At 35.1% G+C, this 18,426-nt stretch overlaps 1 protein-coding gene across 4 annotated transcripts in view; it reads right to left on the reverse strand.

Moving 5' to 3' along the window:
- TRPM7 (transient receptor potential cation channel subfamily M member 7) overlaps positions 1 to 18,426 on the reverse strand; it is a 123,895-nt gene that overhangs the window by 68,259 nt on the left and 37,210 nt on the right. For all 4 annotated transcript variants that reach the window (XM_058541553.1, XM_058541552.1, XM_058541554.1 and 1 more), the window contains exons 6-11: positions 17,265 to 17,389; positions 14,413 to 14,584; positions 13,002 to 13,173; positions 11,558 to 11,681; positions 10,112 to 10,184; positions 7,947 to 8,047 (exon numbers count right to left, since the gene is read on the reverse strand). In XM_058541553.1, coding sequence (XP_058397536.1) covers positions 7,947 to 8,047; positions 10,112 to 10,184; positions 11,558 to 11,681; positions 13,002 to 13,173; positions 14,413 to 14,584; positions 17,265 to 17,389 — 767 coding nt within the window. The remainder of the gene's footprint in view (positions 1 to 7,946; positions 8,048 to 10,111; positions 10,185 to 11,557; positions 11,682 to 13,001; positions 13,174 to 14,412; positions 14,585 to 17,264; positions 17,390 to 18,426) is intronic.

Below are 18,426 nucleotides of genomic sequence, written 5' to 3' on the forward strand. Positions count from 1 at the left end.
AAAAGAGATTTAGTTTAAAAAGTATCTGCTTTGAAAGCAGCATTTCTTCATACACTCAATACATACTGAACTAACAATCAAGAGGAAAAAAAGTAAAACAACTGTCCTGCAAACTCTATGTTTATCATGAAAGAAGCATAAAATCAAATAGATAACATTGTGCAGAACAAATCCATGAGATAAACCACATACACATAGAAGATAAAGGCTTTTTCCAAGCCTTTGTATCTGAGGAGACCAGAAATCCAACGAAATTATTCAAGGGAATAAAATGTTGGGTTACTGTTGGAGTTTTACCACAGCTGATTAACATCAATTCATCCCTCTGTAGTCCTCTAAGAGGTTAAGTGACTAAATAGTTTTTTTTTTAATTATGTAGGTAATACAATCCCATGGTTAAAAAAAAAGTCAAATACCACAAAATGGTATATAAAACTTTCTCTCCTCTGGCCCTCATCTCTGCAGACATATCCCATATTAACAGTTCCAGAAAGGTTCTATTACCACACAGTGCATGCAGATATGCACAAATGTGTGTGCATTCATACACAGAATTTGCCACAATTAAGATCATGCTCTGCATATTTTTCTGCAATTTGCTGTTTACATTATGTAGCTAGAAATGATCTGCTCATCCTCCGTAAAGGCTGGACAGTACTCCAAGATATGGGTGAATGGTTAATTTACACAGCCTCCTACTGATTCAGACATGTAACAAAAATTTGTTGAGCGCTTACTATGTGTCAGGCTGTGAATACAGCAGTGAACAAAATTGAAAAATATTCTTGCTTTCATAAATTTACTTTCTAGGAGTAGAGAGGTAAACAAATAAACAGTTAAAATATATGGTTTACCAGATGATGATAAATGCTAACGAGAAAAAAGATGCAGAGAAGACCAAAGAAAATGCTATCATAGGGAGCTATTAAAATAGGGTAGAGAGTAAAAGTTTAACTAAGGAAGAGACATTTGGTTAGAAGCCAGAAAGAAAAGAAGAAGCAAGCCTGGGTAGGTACCTGGGGGTATAATTTTCCAGACACAGAAGAGAGCAAGTACAAATTACAGAGATATGAGCATTCTTGATATGTTCTAAGAACAGCAAGAGGATCACCATGGCTACATAAAAGAAAATAAAGAGGATAGTGGTAACACGTAAGGTAAGAGAGGTAGTAATGGGTCAGATGATATAAAGCCTTGTCAGCGATCATAAGGGCTCTAGATTGTGCTCTGGCTAAACGTGATGTGATCCATCTTCTGTGCGTAAAAGGAGAGGAAAAATGAGAGTAAGAAAACCAAAAAGGATGATACTAAAACAATACAGAAGGGTGACAGTAGATTGGACAAGGATGATAAAATTGGGTATTTTGAAAGTAGATCTAAAAAGATTTACAAATGGAATTGGACTGGAATATATGAGAAAGAGAAAAGTAAAAAATGACACTAAGGTTTCTTGTCTCAGAAACTGGGAAGGGGTTGTTGCCATTTAGTAAGATGGGGGAGACTGCAGAAAAAACTGGTCTAAACATCCAAGAGAATGTTGTAATGAGTTCTCTTGTACACAGAGCACTATTTCCTTTTTTTTCTCACTTTTCTTAACCTTTTGAAGCTCTTCACCCATTTCTCCCACGCCCTACTCCCAGCCTCTGGCAACAACTAATCTGTTCTCTGTATCTATGAGCTTGATTTTTTTTTTAATTCCACCTACAGTCACGCATCACTTAATGACAGGGATATGTTCTGAGAAATGCAGTTAGGCAATTTCATCGTTGTGCAAACATCATAGAGTGTACTTACGCAAACCTAGGCTATATCATACTAATCTTATGGGACTACCATCATATATGTAGTCCATCGCTGATCGAAACGTCATTATGTGGTACGTGGCTGTGTAAGAGGTCATTCAGTATTTGTGTTTTTCTGACTTATTTCACTTAGCACAATGCCCTCGCGGTCCAACCATACTGTCGCAAATGGCAAGATTTCACTCTTTTTTATGTCTAAATGATATTCCATTGTGTATATATACAACAATTTCTTTATCCATTTATCCATTGATGGACACTTAGGTTGTTTCCATATCTTGGCTATTGTAAATAATGCTGCAATGAACATGGGGGTGCATATATCTTTTCGAGTTAGTGTTCTCATTTTCTTCAGATAAATACCCAGAAGTGAAATTGCTGGATCCTATGGTAGTTCTAGTTTTAATTTTTTGAGGAACCTCCATACTGTTTTCCATAGTGGCTGCACCAATTTATATTCCCACCAAGAGTACACAAGGATTCCCTTTTCTCTACATCCTCATCAACACTTGTTATTTCTTAATACTTCTTTTTGATAATAGCTATTCTAACAGGTCAGGTGATATTTCATTGTGATTTTTGATTTGCATCTTCCTGATGATTAATGACGAGCATCTTTTCACGTACCTGTTGGCCATGTATACATCTTCTTTGGAAAAATGTCTATTCAGATCTTCTGCCCATTTTTTAATTGGATTATTTGTTGTTGCTGGTGAGTTGTATGAGTTTTTACATATTTTGGATATTAACCCCTTACCAGATAGATGATTTGCAAATATTTTCTCCCATTCAGTATGTTGCCTTTTCATTTTGTTGATGGTTTCCTTTGCCGTGCAGAAGCTTTTTAGATTGATGTAGTCCCACTATTTTTGCTTTTGTTGCTTTTGCTTTTGTTGTCAGATTCAAAAAAAATCATTGCCAAGACCTACGTCAAGGAGCTTACTAGTTATGTTTTCTTCTAGGAGTTTTATGGTTTCAGGTCTTACTTTCTCAAGTCTTTAATCTACTTTGAGTTAATTTTTGTGTGTGGTGTAAGACAGTGGTCGAGTTTCATTCTTTTGTACATGGCTGTCCAGTTTTCCCAGCACCATTTATTGAAGTGACTGTCCTTTCCCCATTGGTGTATATTCTTGGCTCTTTGTCATAAATTAATTGATCATATTTATTTCTGGGCTCTCTATTCTGTTCCATTGATCTATATGTTTTTATGCCAATACCATACTGTTTTAATTACTATAGCTTTGAAATACAGTTTGAGATCAGGGAGCGTGATGCCTCCAGCTTTGTTCTCAGGATTGCTTTGGCAATTCAGGGTCTTTTGTGGTTCCATACAAACTTTAGGATTCTTTGTTCTATTTCTGTGAAAAATGCCATTGGAATTTTGATAGGTATTGCACTGAATCTGTAGATTTGGGTAGTATGGACATTTTAACAATATTGATTCTTTCAATCCATGAGCACAGAGTATCTTTCCATTTATTTGCGTCTTCTTCAGTTTCTTCCATTAATGTCTTGTAGTTTTCAATATATAAGTCTTTCACCTCCTTGGTTAAATTTATTCTTGATATTTTATTCTTTGTGATGCAACTGTAAATGGGCTTATTTACTTAATTTCTCTAATAGTTCATTATTAGTGTATAGAAATGCAACAGATTTTTGTGTACTGATTTTGTATCCTGCAACTTCACTGAATTTGTTTATTAGCTCTAACGGTTTTTCGATGGAGTCTTTGCGGTTTTCTATACATAATATCATGTCATCTACAAAAAGTGACAGTTTTACTTCTTCCTTTCCAATTTGGATGCCTTTTACTTCTTTTTCTTGCCTAAGTGCTCTGGCTAGGACTTCCAATACTATGTTGACTTAAAGTGGTGAGAACGGACATCTTTGTCTTGTTCCTGATCTTAGAGGAAAAGCGTTCAGCTTTTCACCGTTGAGTATGATGTTAGTTGTGGGCTTGTCATATACGGCCTTTATTATGTTGAGTTACAGTCCCTCTCTACCTGCTTTGTTGAGTTTCTATCATAAATGGATGTTGAATTTTGTCAAATGCTTTTTCTGTACCTACTGAGATAATGACTTTTATCCTTCATTTGTTAATGTGGTGTACCACAGTGACTGATTTGTGAATGCTGAGCCATTCTTACATTCATAGAAGAAATCCCACTTGATCCCATGGTGTATGATCCTTTTAATGTATTACTGAATTCGCTCTGCTAATATTTTGTTAAGAATTTTTAAAAGCTGCTGCTTAAGGGTCTGGCTTCCAATCAGCCTGAATCAAGGTGCTGAGATCCTCTTCTTAAGGACACTGACAGGTCTTGGCACACCCTCAACTACTGGGAGCTATTAAAAATATAACAGGCTACTCGGACAAGCACAAAGGTTTGAGAGACAACAAATAGGTGGGGCAGAGTTGAGTAACAAGGTTCATCTCCTACACAAGGCCACTGGGAGAGGTGGTTGTTTCATCTACTATATAGAAACCAATACAGAGAGCCAAGCAAAATGAAGAAACAGAGGATTATGTTCCAAATGAAAGAACAAGATAAAACCTCAGGAAAAAACCTTAATGAAATGGAGGTAAGTAATTTACCTAATAAAGAGTTCAAAGTAATGGTCATAAAGATTCACACTGAACTGGGGAGAAGAATAAACACAGTATCAACTTAACAAAGAGATGGAAAACATAAGGAAGTACCAAAGAGAAGTCACAGAGCTCAAGAATACAATAATTGAACTCAAAAAAAAAAACACAAGAGGAGTTCAACAGCAGACTTGATGAAGCAGAAGACAGGATCAGTCAACTCGAAGACAAGGCAGTGGAAATCATCCAAATCAGAGCAGCAAAAAGAAAAAGAATGAAAAAAATAAAGACAGCTTAGGGGACTTACGGAACAACATCAGGTGGACTAACATTCACATTATAGGGCTCCCAGAAAGAGATCAGAGAGAGAAAGGGGCAGAGATCTTATTTTAAAAAATAATGGCTAAAAACTTCCCTAACCTGGGGAAGGAAACAAATATCCAGATCCAGGAAGCTCAGAGAGTTCCACATTAAGATGAACCCAAAGAGACCCACACCAAGACAAATAATTAAATGTCATAAGTTAAAGACAAGGAGAAAATATTAAAAGCAGCAAGGGAAAAACAACTTGTTAAGTACAAAGGAACCTGCATAAGACTACCAGTATATTTTTCAGCAGAAACTTTGCAGGACAGAAAAGAGCAGCACGATATATTCAAAGTGCTGAAAGAAAAAAACTTTCAACCAAGAACTCTCTGGAAAAGTTATCATTCGGGATTGAAGGAGAGAGAAAGAGTTTTCCAGACAAGCAAAAGCTAAAGGAGTTCATCACCACTAAATCAGCCTTAGAAGAAACCTTAAAGAGACTTTTTCAAGCTGAAGAAACAGAGTGCTGATTAGTAACAAGAAAACATATGAAAGAACCTCACTGGAAAGGTAAATATACAGTAAAGGTAGTGGATTGATCACTTATAAAGCAAGTATGAAAGTTAAAAGACAAAAGTAGTAAAAATAACTATGATTACAATAATTTTTTTGAGGGATACAGAAAATAAAAAGATGCAAAATGTGAAAATCAAAAACATAAAACAAAGGGAAAGGAGAGTAAAAATGTTGAGCTTTAGAATGGGATCAAACTTAAGTTGTTATCAATTTAAAATAGACTATTACGGATATAAGTTATTATAGGTAAGCCTCATGGTAACCACAAAGTAAAAACCTACTACAAAAACATAAAAGATAGAGAAAGGAATATAAGCATATATTCCTTATATAAAGAAAGTCATCAAACCACAAAGGAAGAGAGCAAGAGAAGATGAAAGTAACAGAGAGGAATTACAAAAACAGCCAGAAAACAATTAACAAAATGGCAATAATTACATAGCTATCAATAATTACTTTAAATTTAAAGATTTTATTTATTTATTTTCCCCCCAAAGCCCCAGTAGATAGTTTTGTGTCATAGCTGCACATCCCTCTAGTTGCTGTATGTGGGACGCCGCCTCAGCATGGCCAGAGAAGCAGTGCATTGGTGCGCGCCGGGGATCCGAACCCGGGCCGCCAGGAGCAGAGTGCGTGCACTCAACCGCTAAGCCATGGGGCCGGCCCTAAATTTAAATGGACTAAATTCTCCAATCAAAAGACATAAAGTGGCTGAAGGGATAAAAAAACAAGACCCACCTATATGTTGCCTACAAGATGTAAACCACACACAGACTAAAAGTAAAGGGATGGAAAAAAATATTCCATGCAAATGGAAACCAAAAGAAAGCTGGAGCAGCTATACTTAACAGACTTTAAAACAATGATTGTGGGCCAGCCCCGTGGCTTAGCGGTTAAGTGCGTGCGCTCCGCTGCTGGCGGCCCGGGTTCGGATCCCGGGCATGCACCGACACACCACTTCTCCAGCCATGCTGAGGCCGCGTCCCACATACAGCAACTAGAAGGATGTGCAGCTATGACATACATCTACTGGGGCTTTGGGGGAAAAAATAAATGAATAAATAAAATAAAAAAAAAAAAACAATGATTGTGATAAGAGAACAAAGATGGGCGTTACATAATGGGGTCAATCTAACAAGAGGACATAACATCTGTAAATATTTATGCACCCAACATAGGAGCACCTAAATATATAAAGCAAACATTAACAGGCCTAAAGGGAGAAGTAGATAGCAATACAATAATAGTAGGGGGCTTGAATACTCCACGTACATCAATGGATAGATCATCTAGAAAAAAAATCAATACGGAAACATCAGCCTTAAAGGACATATTAGACCAGTGGACTTAACAAATATACACAGAACATTCCATCCAAAAGCAACAGAATACACGTTCTTCTCAAGTGCACGTGGAACACTTTCTAGAATAGATCATATGTTAGGCCACAAAATAAGTCTTAATAAATTTAACAAGAATGAAATCATATCAAGCATCTTTTCCAACCACAATGGTATGAAACTAGATATTAATTACACAAAGAAAACTGGAAAATTCACACATATGTGGAGATTAAACAACATGCTCCTTAACAACTAATTGGTCAAAGAAGAAATCAAAAGAAAAATTTAAAAATATCTAGAGATAAAGAAAACTGAAAATATAAGATAAAAAAATTTGTGGGATGCAGCAAAAGCAGTCCTAAGAGGCAAGTTCACAGTGATAAATGCCTACCTCAAGAAATAAGAAAACTCTCAAATAAACAATCTAACATTACACCACGAGGAACTAGAAAAAGAAGAACAAAGCCCAAAGATAGTAGATAGAAGAAAATAATAAAGATCAGAGCAGAAATAAATGAAATAGAGACTATAAAGACAATAGAGAAGACCAACAAAAATAACAGCTGGTTCTTTGAAAAGATAAACAAATGCACAAACCTTCAGCTAGACTCACCAAGAAAAAAAGGAAGAGGCTCAAAATCAGAAATGAAAGAGATGTTACAACTCCTACCACAGAAATACAAAGGATTATAAGAGACTACTATAAACAACTACATGCCAACAAATTGGACAACCTAGAAGAAATGAATAAATTCCTAGAAACATACGACCTACCAAGAGTAAATCATGATGAAACAGAAAATCTGAAGAGACCTATTACTATACGGAGATTGAATCAGTAATCAAAAACCTCCCAATAAACAAAGTCTAGGAACAGATGGCTTCACTGGTGAATTCTACCAAACAGTCAAGAAAGAATTAACACCAATCCTTCTCAAATTCTTCCAAAAAACAGAAGAGGAGGGAACTTTTCCAAACTCATTTTATGAGGCCAGCATTAACCTGATACCAAAACCAGACAAGGATGCCACAAGAAAAGAAAATGACAAGCCAATATCCCTGATGAACACAGATGCATAGAGCACCATTTCTAAAACTTCTTTCAGTTCTAGGATTTTTAGAGATCTATAACTTTATAAAAAACAAGGTTTTATCAAGAGGCAACTAAAACTTACAAAATCCTACATGGATCTGGATGTTGTAGAAATGTTTAGCTAAACTAATTTTGCACTTTTTTGGCAGACAGGTAAAAGTTACATCACAATTCCAGCAAATATTTTGTTATTACTTAGTTCAATTTATTTCCATTGCATATATAGATTATTTACATACCAGCCACTGCTGTCCATAAACAAATACATGATTTTTGGCAATGTCAACTCTATCCCACGCCAACGTAAGAATGAGCTGGTCAAATGCAGATGCATTAGTGCCTAATCAAATAAAGAAAATATTGACAAGTTCAATTAATTTAGCTCCATTAAAATGTGAACACTTATGAATTCTCCCCATTTCCTTTCAATTAACTTACACAGCTGGTGTCAGCCACTGTTCATTGAGGTAGCCTGCCTCAGAGAGATAAGGTTACCCCCAGGGTTGAGGACTTTTATTTTCCAACTATAGAAAAGACAGAACCTCATTCATTGCAAACAATCCACAATGCAGAACAAAAACAAAGATAATCTGTTTATATCACAGAGATAGTACTGACTGTTAATATTATGAAAAATATCCTTACAAGTGCTTTTCTGTGCATATATAAATTCATATATATACTTTTGCTTATGCAAAAGTGGATCATACTATACAAAGTATTCAGTAGCCTGCTTTATGTACTTTAATACCATACCTTAGTTTTCTATAACAGCACATAAAGATTTACCTTATATACATAATACCTTTTAAAGCTGAACTAAAATTTATTCAACCAATACTCTAACTAGTGGACATGCAGGTTATTCTGAATATTTTGGTGACTATATTTTTGTGCACATTTGATTATGTAAACAGGATGATTTTGTAGAAGCCAAACTGCTGGGTAAAAGGAAATATACTTGAAGGCTTTTGATATACTTCAAAATACATTCCAGAAAATTTATACCATCCATCAAGAGTTTAAGAATACAACAGGAGGGTAAAAAAACTTAAAAATTTTTTTAATATAACATTGACCATCTTTCCACATTTTCCCCAAGCATTTGTATTATTCTGTTAATATCTTTTACATAAATTCTGACTCATTTTTCCATGAAGTAGTCATCTTTTTACTATTAATTTATAATAGCTCTTTGTGATCACTCCACATTTCTGTTCCTTAGTTTCTTCATCTATAATATGAGGAAAATAATAGGAAATCTGCCTCTTAGGGCTGTTACAAGGATAAAATAAGATGTAAACCACTAAATGTAACTACTAAAGCACAGTAGCTAGCACACAGAAAATATATGGCAAATACTAGGTGCTCTTTTTTTATTTTTTATTTTATTTATTTATTTCTGTGTGTGTGAGGAAGATCAGCTCTGAGCTAACATCCAATGAGAATCCTCTTTTTGCCAAGGAAGATTGGCCCTGGGCTAACATCCGTGCCCATCTTCCTCTACTTTATATGAGACACTGCCACAGCATGGCTTGACAAGCGGTGCGTCGGTGCGCGCCCAAGATCCGAACCTGCGAACCCTGGGCCACCAAAGCGTAGCGCACACACTTAACCACTGTGCCACCAGGCCGGCCCCTATTTTTTATTTTTATGCAATCCCATTTATTGATATTTTCCTTTATGGTTTCTGGCTTTCCTATTATTTAGGATCTCTTGTTCCCAAGACAATGCAAATATGTTATCTTATATTTTATTATAGTATTTTTTAAATGTTTGATCTGTTGCCAATTTACTGTGGTCTAATATTTGGGAAATTCTCCTGAATGATAAGACAGAGTGTCCTCCTGACTTGCTCCTGCCATCTCACTGCATACTTTGACTTTCAGGTACCTGGAGGGGACACTATTTTAGTTTCTAATTTTTGAGAAGATTTTTCTCTATAATATTGTTTGTTATACCACTTGGATGTATGTCTTTGGCAAGATAAAGAAAACAGTTCAATGCGCATGTGCATTAACTACTTAGTCCAAAAGACACCACTAGTTTTCTTTCCAAATTTCCCTTCAGAATGCAAATAGCATGTTTATGAAACGTCATACCTTTAATTTCTATCAACTAATACCTTATTAGCTTTAAACACTTACTTTTCAGCCAATTAAAAATGTGACACATTCTTAACTAATTAAATGGATCTGGTGGCATAAATCCTGCTATAAATTTAAGAGAAAAATCTACAAGATAAAAACAAAAGCTAACTTATTGTTAAAGAAAGCTGTCTTTCACAAAGAAAAATTATTGAAAAATTCAGTTCCCAAACATTTACCCAAATTGAAAAGTCCTATCTTATATAAATAGGCTACAAATGAAAGATCTTACAAATAAAAAAATTTAAAAATCTTACCTTTAAGCAGTGCAGTAAGTATTGCTACATCGATATCTTGATGTTCATCTGATCCAATGTGGAAAACAGTGATCTATTTAGAGATTAATTCATAATATTATGCCTTTACATTTTAAAAGCTAAGGCATAAGGGACATAAAACAGAAAGTAATTTCAAACTACATGGGAGATACTGTTTGTTTTTTTTTTATCAGAAATAACTTCATTTCAACCAAAAAAAAAAAAAAAAACCACAACAAAAGACTTTGTATCATCTACCAAATAAAATGGCAAGTATACTCAAAATGTTTAGTTTCCTATTATATTCATTTTTTGACCTATCTTATGTCCTTTACTAAAGTAAGCAACTTATGGGCTGAGCCTATAGATTATTTATCTGAGTAAACCCTGCCGTTCCTTCTACAGAGTGAACACTTACTCAATTCAAGTAATATATGGGTTCTTGAATGTGAAATGTTTTGTTCAATCTTTTTACTGGAAATTTCTTTATTTTTTTTTATTTTTTAGAATTTTATTTATTTTATTTATTTATTTTTTGTGTGAGGGAGATCAGCCGTGAGCTAACATCCGTGCTAATCCTCCTCTTTTTGCTGAGGAAGACCAGCTCTGAGCTAACATCTATTGCCAATCCTCCTCCTATTTTTTTTACCCAAAGCCCCAGTAGATAGTTGTATGTCACAGTTGCACATCCTTCTATTTGCTGTATGTGGGATGCGGCCTCAGCAAGGCCGGAGAAGCGGTGCGTCGGTGCACACCCGGGATCCGAACCCGGGTCGCCAGTAGCGGAGCGCGCACGCTTAACCACTAAGCCACCAGGCCGGCCCTGGAAATTGCTTTAAATTATTCAAAATGTAACACCATTTAAGACATTTTTATTTAATAACATTTTTCATAAAGTAAAAGACTATTGTTATAACCCCAATATAAAATTTTCACCTAACTTCATTTCATAGAGTACAAAACCAAAATGCATGCAAGAAAACACCAAACCAAACCATGTTATCTACCTACTTACAGAGTTGTTAAAAAATCTTCTCTCTGAAAACTTAAACCATGTTTAGATGACAAAAATTAAGCAGCACTGATCTTTAATTAGAGCCTACTCACTCAGAGTAAAATAGTTTAAGGTTTTCTTTCCCCAAATATATCTTAGAGAAGCCATTAACAACTCTTTAGAGTTCTTCCTTGATCTTGGACATAATCTATTGAGGCCTAGTTATGAAACCTTTCCTCGAAGAGTAGTGCAAATATATGTCTTAATACATATAAAAACTATAATCCTTCTATGATATCTCTTAGCTTGAATAAAACAATAAATGATATTTTTACATGGTTAAAAAAGACTTAAAAATTTTAAATCCAAATTAAAAACACAAGTATTTCACCAATTTAGAATGTGCTTCGAATGGGGAAAAAAAAGGCTTCATTCTGCTGAAATCTACTTACAAGCTCCTTTTTTTTCATGCACTCCATCAGTGTTTGAAATAAATGAACTGCTTCACTCTGGCCAAAGTTAAATGTTTTTTTGATGGTTGAAATAATATCAGGCTCTGCTGCATCAGGAAGATTCCTGGAATAAGAGGAAACAATTCACTGATTTCAATTTCCATTATCTGTAGAATCTAATATGAAGCACAGGTGGATCCATGTAAGAGCTTTAAAGATACTGTATTACTATTGAATACAGTATCCTTCATGAGACTCCCACTATAAGTCACAAGGGGGAAAAATGGAATGAAGTGATTTTTCTCTAAATTATTTTGAATTTTTTTTACACGGCATTTGTTGCAATATCAGTATTTATGTTTTATAAGATATGATATATAAAGCAGTATTTCACCAAGATGCCTTAAACATGAGCACATTTGCATTTTTATTTCTTTTTCTCAATAATAAATTTACATGGCTAAAGAAATCTAATAATATAAAATAATATTAAATATAAAAATATGAAAATTAATAGTAAAAGTCTCCTTCCCACTGTCGTCCATCTGCCCAATTCCATCTCAACTGCTTTCAAGAAACACTATTATTAGGGGCCGGCCCGGTGGCACAAGTGGTTAAGTGCGTGCGCTCCGCTCTGGCGGCCCGGGGTTTGCCGGTTCGGATCCCGGGTGCACACCAATGCACCACTTGTCAAGCCATGCTGTGGCGGCGTGCCGTATAAAGTGGAGGAAGATGAGCACAGATGTTAGCCCAGGGCCAGTCTTCCTCAGCAAAAAAGGAGGAGGATTAGCAGATGTTAGCACAGGGCTGATCTTCCTCACACACACACAAAAAAGAAACACTATTATTAGTTTGTATAACTTTCCAGGATCTCTTTCTATATATATACAAATAATTACCCTTCTCCTTTTTTTCTACATAAAAGGTGGCACAATATACATACTACTTTACATCTTCCTTTTTCTGTGTATATATTTCGGTTCCCAAATCTAGTACACAGGTACCAACTTGACTCAGCTACAAACTATTCCATTATGTGGCTATACTACAATTTATTTATCTAGTCCCCTTGATATATGTTCTGTTTGGTTCCAATCTTTCACTATGACAAACAACATTGTAATGAGTAACTTCATACATATGTTATTTTGTGTGTGTACAAGCATATCTGTAGGAACAATTCCCAGAAAGGGAACTATTCAGTCAGAAGATGTGTGCCTCTATATGTTTGACAGATTTTGCAAAATTGTCCTCTACACAGACTGTCATATTTTAATTCATTCCAATAATGTATCAGACAGGCTATTTCATTCAGCCTTAAAAAGGTATTGTATTAAACTTGAAATTTTCATGTTCATACAACACTGAAATGAATCTAATATTCTAAAAACCATAAGTCTCTTTACACAAAATTATTAAAAATTTGTTGTAATCATGCACTCACCCTCCTTCCGTTTGTTTATGAATATATGCTAGTAGATCTGCAGCTCTGCCTGTTCCTTCACATACGACAACTGGAACAGGAGGACTTTCCTGAAGGTATTCTAAAACTGTGAGAATAACATTTGGCCCACCCTCAAATATAAGTGCCACCACAGGGACACCTTGACCAATTCCTAAAAAAAAGTAAAAGATTAGTTAAGATATTAGGCAAAATTCAAAAATTTAATCTTATTTTTTACTCAATCAAAAACAAAATAAAAATAAAAAGCCAAAATATAACTTCTTATATTGACTTCATTTTAAGCACGCAACATGATACTAGTCTGGCATAAATAAATACTGAATAAATTACTTTTCATTGACTTTAGCCTGTTCTAAATGACGAAATTAGAAAATCCAATATACAAGGCAGGCACACACTAGAATTTACATATTCATTGAAAACATATTCATCTTGTATTATTTCACTAATTGAACTCTTAAGAAATTTATAACACCAGTTTGCCTTTTAGTTTGTTTCTTAATACTGTATGAGTTGAACTTCTAATATATGTTTTTATTCATTTTAAAAATGTATTTCTGATTCTAAATGCATTGAGACATTAATATAAAAATTAATGACAGCATCAGGATTATATAAATGGAACTGATCAACAAAATACAAAACCTCTACAAGGGTAACAAAAAATTTAGTGAAGAATACCAATTTTTGTTTTTACAATAACCTGCAATGCAGTGAGAGAATCCAAAATATAGGTAATTACAGGATTTCTAGAACATTACTAATCATTAAGAGATATGACTCCATCAGAATCTAAATTCACTGTTCTGTAATTTTGTATTTCTATTTCACTTTGTCATAAAGCTCACCGTGTTGTCCTAGGATTACAAAATTTCTTCTTTTTCAACAAAAATCTAGACGTTGAACCACCAAGTCTGACCACGGTTGGAAAGGAAGACCAGTGCCAAGATTATCAACTTTTAAAACACATCTACCAAAGAGTGATATCTACTCATGTTATAAACTTTCAACAAGGTGATTCTAACTTTGCAAAAGCATTGTTTTTCCTCTTTACTCTTCAATCTTGAATTTCAAAGTCACGTACTGGAATATATCACACATTAAGAATATTTCTGAATTCTCTGGGCTGCAATGGGGTTATAATAGCAACAGAGCTTCCAATGAACCTTTGTGGCTTTGGCCTCGATATCTGAGTACCCTATTCAGCCTCAGACTTCTCTTCCTAGGTCTTCTTATTTTGCCTAAGGTCAGTCATTCTTGGGTGTGTCATGTAATCCTGGTACATAAGGAAATGAGCACTTCAAAGAACATCCTGTCTTTTTAGAATGTTGCTGGCAATTAATACAGCCCAGAATAATTTCAACAAGAACAAATTTATGAATTCCCTTACTAGCATGAATTCTTTGCTGATTAATAGTTTTTTCAAGTTCTCTTCTCAGTCTGACTTCTGCCCCATACTTTCCAACAGTGCCATCATCCACCAGTATGAAATGGGAATGTAGGTTATTCAGAACATTCAGTTTGCTCAGAGGGTTCAATAAAGTTTGATAAGGAGCAACCACCTAAACAACAATGAACATAAGAGTTGAAACAGGATTAAATATAATATAATGTAAAGTAAAAATAAACTTTGAAATAATCTGTCAAGGGAAGTAGGAGATAAAATTCTATTTACGTATAGCAACAAACAGAAAATGCCTGAGAATATATCAAAAAGCAAAAGCTTTTAAGTAGCTGAAGATTAATCAATAATGAGTTGAACCACAAAATATTTTGACTCTTATTGCAGAATATATAATATTTCATCATCACACGCAAAGAAAGAAGCAGCAGCAAATAAGTAAATAAATAAATAATGTGAAGAAATTATTACGTTATTAGTGAATAAAGTGCAATGTATAAGGGACACGGAATAAAAGCAATCAAATGTCATATTGCTATTTTTCTAGCCCTAAGTAGAAACTCTAAAATTGATATTAGAAATTTAATCACACTTGAAAGTAATCATTATAATTCGGTAATTCCGTTTTAATAGTCTCTTGATAAATACCTATAACCAATTCACATCTCTTTAGTCAAATAAAACACTAGCATTTGACTACTATTCTTAGTGACAAAATTAATTCTTAATGTCATGTAGTCATTAAAAATTTAATTACAAGTAGCAGGATACAAAATCAATCTACAAAAATCAGTTGCATTTCTGTATGCTAATAACGAACTAACAGAAAGAAAGCTCAAAAAGATAATACCATTTACAATTGCAACAAAAAGAATAAAATATCTAGGAATAAATCTTACCAAGGAGGTGAAAGACTATACAATGAAAACTACAAGACATTACTGAAAGAAATCGATGATGACATAAAGAAATGGAAAGACATCCCATGCACATGGATTGGAAGAATAAACATAGTTAAAACGTCTATATTACCTAAAGCAATCTGCAGATTCAATGCAACCCCAATCAGAATCCCAATGACATTCTTCACGGAAATAGAAAAAAGAATACTAAAATTCATATGGGGCAACAAAAGACCCCAAACAGCTAAAGCAATCCTAAGAAAAAAGAACAAAGCTGGAGGCATCACAATCCCTGACTTCAAAACGTACTACAAAGCAATAGTAATCAAAACTGCATGGTACTGGTACAAAAACAGACACACAGATCAATGGAACAGAATTAAAGACCAGAAATAAAAGCACACATATACAGACAGCTAATTTTCGACAAAGGAGCTAAGAACATACAATGGAGAAAGGCAAGTCTCTTCAATAAATGGTGTTGGGAAAACTGGACAGCCACATGCTAAAGAATGAAAGTGGACCATCTGCTATCGCCATTCACAAAAATTAACTCAAAATGGATCAAAGACCTGAAGGTGAGACCTGAAACTATAAAACTCATAGAAGAAAATATAGGCAACACACTATTTGACATTGGTCATAAAGGAATCTTTTCGGATGACATGCCTACCCAGACTAGGGAAACTAAAGAAAAAATAAACAAGTGGGACTTTATCAGATTAAAGATCTTCTACAAGACAAACCAAAGCAGAATCAAGATGAACAGACAACCCACCAGCTGGGAGAAAATATTTGCAAAACATATATCTGACAAGGGGTTAATCTCCATAATATATAAAGAACTCACACAACTGAACAACAAAAAAATTAACAACCCGATCAAAAAATGGGCAGAGGAAATGAACAGACACTTCTCCAAAGAAGATATACAGATGGCCAACAGGCACATGAAAAGATGTTCAACATCACTAATCATCAGGGAAATGCAAATCAAAACAACACTAAGATATCACCTCACGCCTGTTAGAATGGCTATCACCACTAAGACAAAAAACAACAAATGTTGGAGAGGATGTGGTGAAACAGGAACCCTCATACACAGCTGGTGGGAATGCAAACTGGTACAGCCTCTATGGAAAATTGTATGGAGATTCCTGAAAGAATTAAAAATAGAAATACCCCATGATCCAGCTATCCCATTACTGGGAATCTATCCAACGAACCTAAATCAACAATCCAAAGAGGCTTATGCACCCCTATGTTCACTGCAGCATTATTCACTATAGCCAAGAAGTGGAAGCAACCTAAGTGTCCCTCGACTGATGATTGGATCAAGAAGATGTGGTATATATATACAATGGAATACTACTCAGCCATAAAAAAAGACAAAATTGTCCCATTTGCAACAACATGGATGGGCCTGGAGGATATTATGTTAAGTGAAATAAGCCAGAAAGAGAAAGACAAACACTGTATGATCTCACTCATATGTGGAATATAAACCAACACATGGACAGAGAAAACTATATTGTAGTTACCAGGGGCAATGGGGGTGGGGGGTGGGCATAAACGGTGAAGGGAGACATATATATGGTGATGGACAAACAAAAATGTACAACCCAAAATTTTACAATGTTATAAACTATTAAAACATCAATAAAAAAAATTTAATTACAAAGACTGGCATGATACGGAAAAGGTGTGAAATAATTATACAAAAGAGGCAGAAACCAAAATGTATTAACGCTACAATGACAATCATTTATATCTATGAATGCATTTTAGACAGGAAGAAAACCTCAGGAAAATATTTTTTAAACTTAAGTTGAAAAGTATGGTATGTGATGAATATTTTAAGTTGCCTTTCATTATTCTTACACTAATTTTGTTTATACATTAAGTTCAAATATAATAAATTTTAAAAATCATTCTTACGTCTCTCCCAACAAGGTCATTTCTGTTTTCAATCACTCCCCATGGAGCTATTCCAATAGTGCAAATCTTTCGAGATGATCTGGAAGCATGTTCTTTGAGGGCATCACCAACATGTTTTGCCACACCTGTTCATACAAAATTTAACTCATTTTATCTGAAAATCTTCATTGTGTTCAGAACAATCCTGTACTCTATCTGTAACATTACAATTTGTGATATTTTTCTTTACACATACAAGATAAAAGGCAACAAGGTCCAAAGACAAACTTACAAAAGAAAACACAAGGACTAAAAAGAAAAAAAAAAAAACCTAAAATGTCAAATCACTACAGCTGCCTGAAACACATGTGAAACTTTTACCATGTTGTTAGGCCTGCTCCTCTCCTAGATACCTCACGTAAGTAACTGCAGTTTTTTGTTATTGCTGTACAACATCATCTAAAGAAAATGAAGAAAACGGCTCAGAACTATAAGCAAAACACACACACAACAAACAACTACAAAAATTGTTCAACTGATTCAAAAACTGGGAGAAAAGTAGAAAAGACTCTTGAACAGAGCATATAACTCCTCATTATCACTTGTTATGGGCTAAATTGTATCCTCCTCAAAATTCGTATGTTGAAATCCTATCCTAGCACCTCAAAATGTGACTGTATTTGGAGACAGGTTCTTTAGAGCGGTTATCACGTTAAAATGAGGCCATCAGGACGGACCTTAATCCAACCTAACTGGTGTCCTTTATAGGAAGAGGAAATTTGGACACAAAAAGAGATATCGGGAGGCGGGGGGGGGGCGGCCCAGTGGCGCAAGCAGTTAAGCGCCTGCGCTCCGCTGCGGCGGCCCGGGATTTGCTGGTTCGGATCCTGAGCGTGCACTGACGCATCGCTTGTCAAGCCATGCTGTGGCGCCGTCCCAGATAAAGTAGAGGAAGATGGGCATGGATGTTAGCCCAGGGCCAGTCTTCCTCAGCAAAAAGAGGAGGATTGGCAGATGTTAGCTCAGGGCCGATCTTCCTCACAAAAAAAAAAAAGAGAGAGAGAGAGACATCAGGGATGCACACGCAAAGAAGAAAGGGCATAAGAGGACACAGTGACAACGTGGCCATCTGCAAGACAACGAGAGGCCTCAGGAGGAACCAAACCTGCTAACATCTTCATCT

The sequence above is a fragment of the Diceros bicornis genome, chromosome 5, assembly GCF_020826845.1.
Source record: "Diceros bicornis minor isolate mBicDic1 chromosome 5, mDicBic1.mat.cur, whole genome shotgun sequence".
Classification (NCBI taxonomy): domain Eukaryota; kingdom Metazoa; phylum Chordata; class Mammalia; order Perissodactyla; family Rhinocerotidae; genus Diceros; species Diceros bicornis.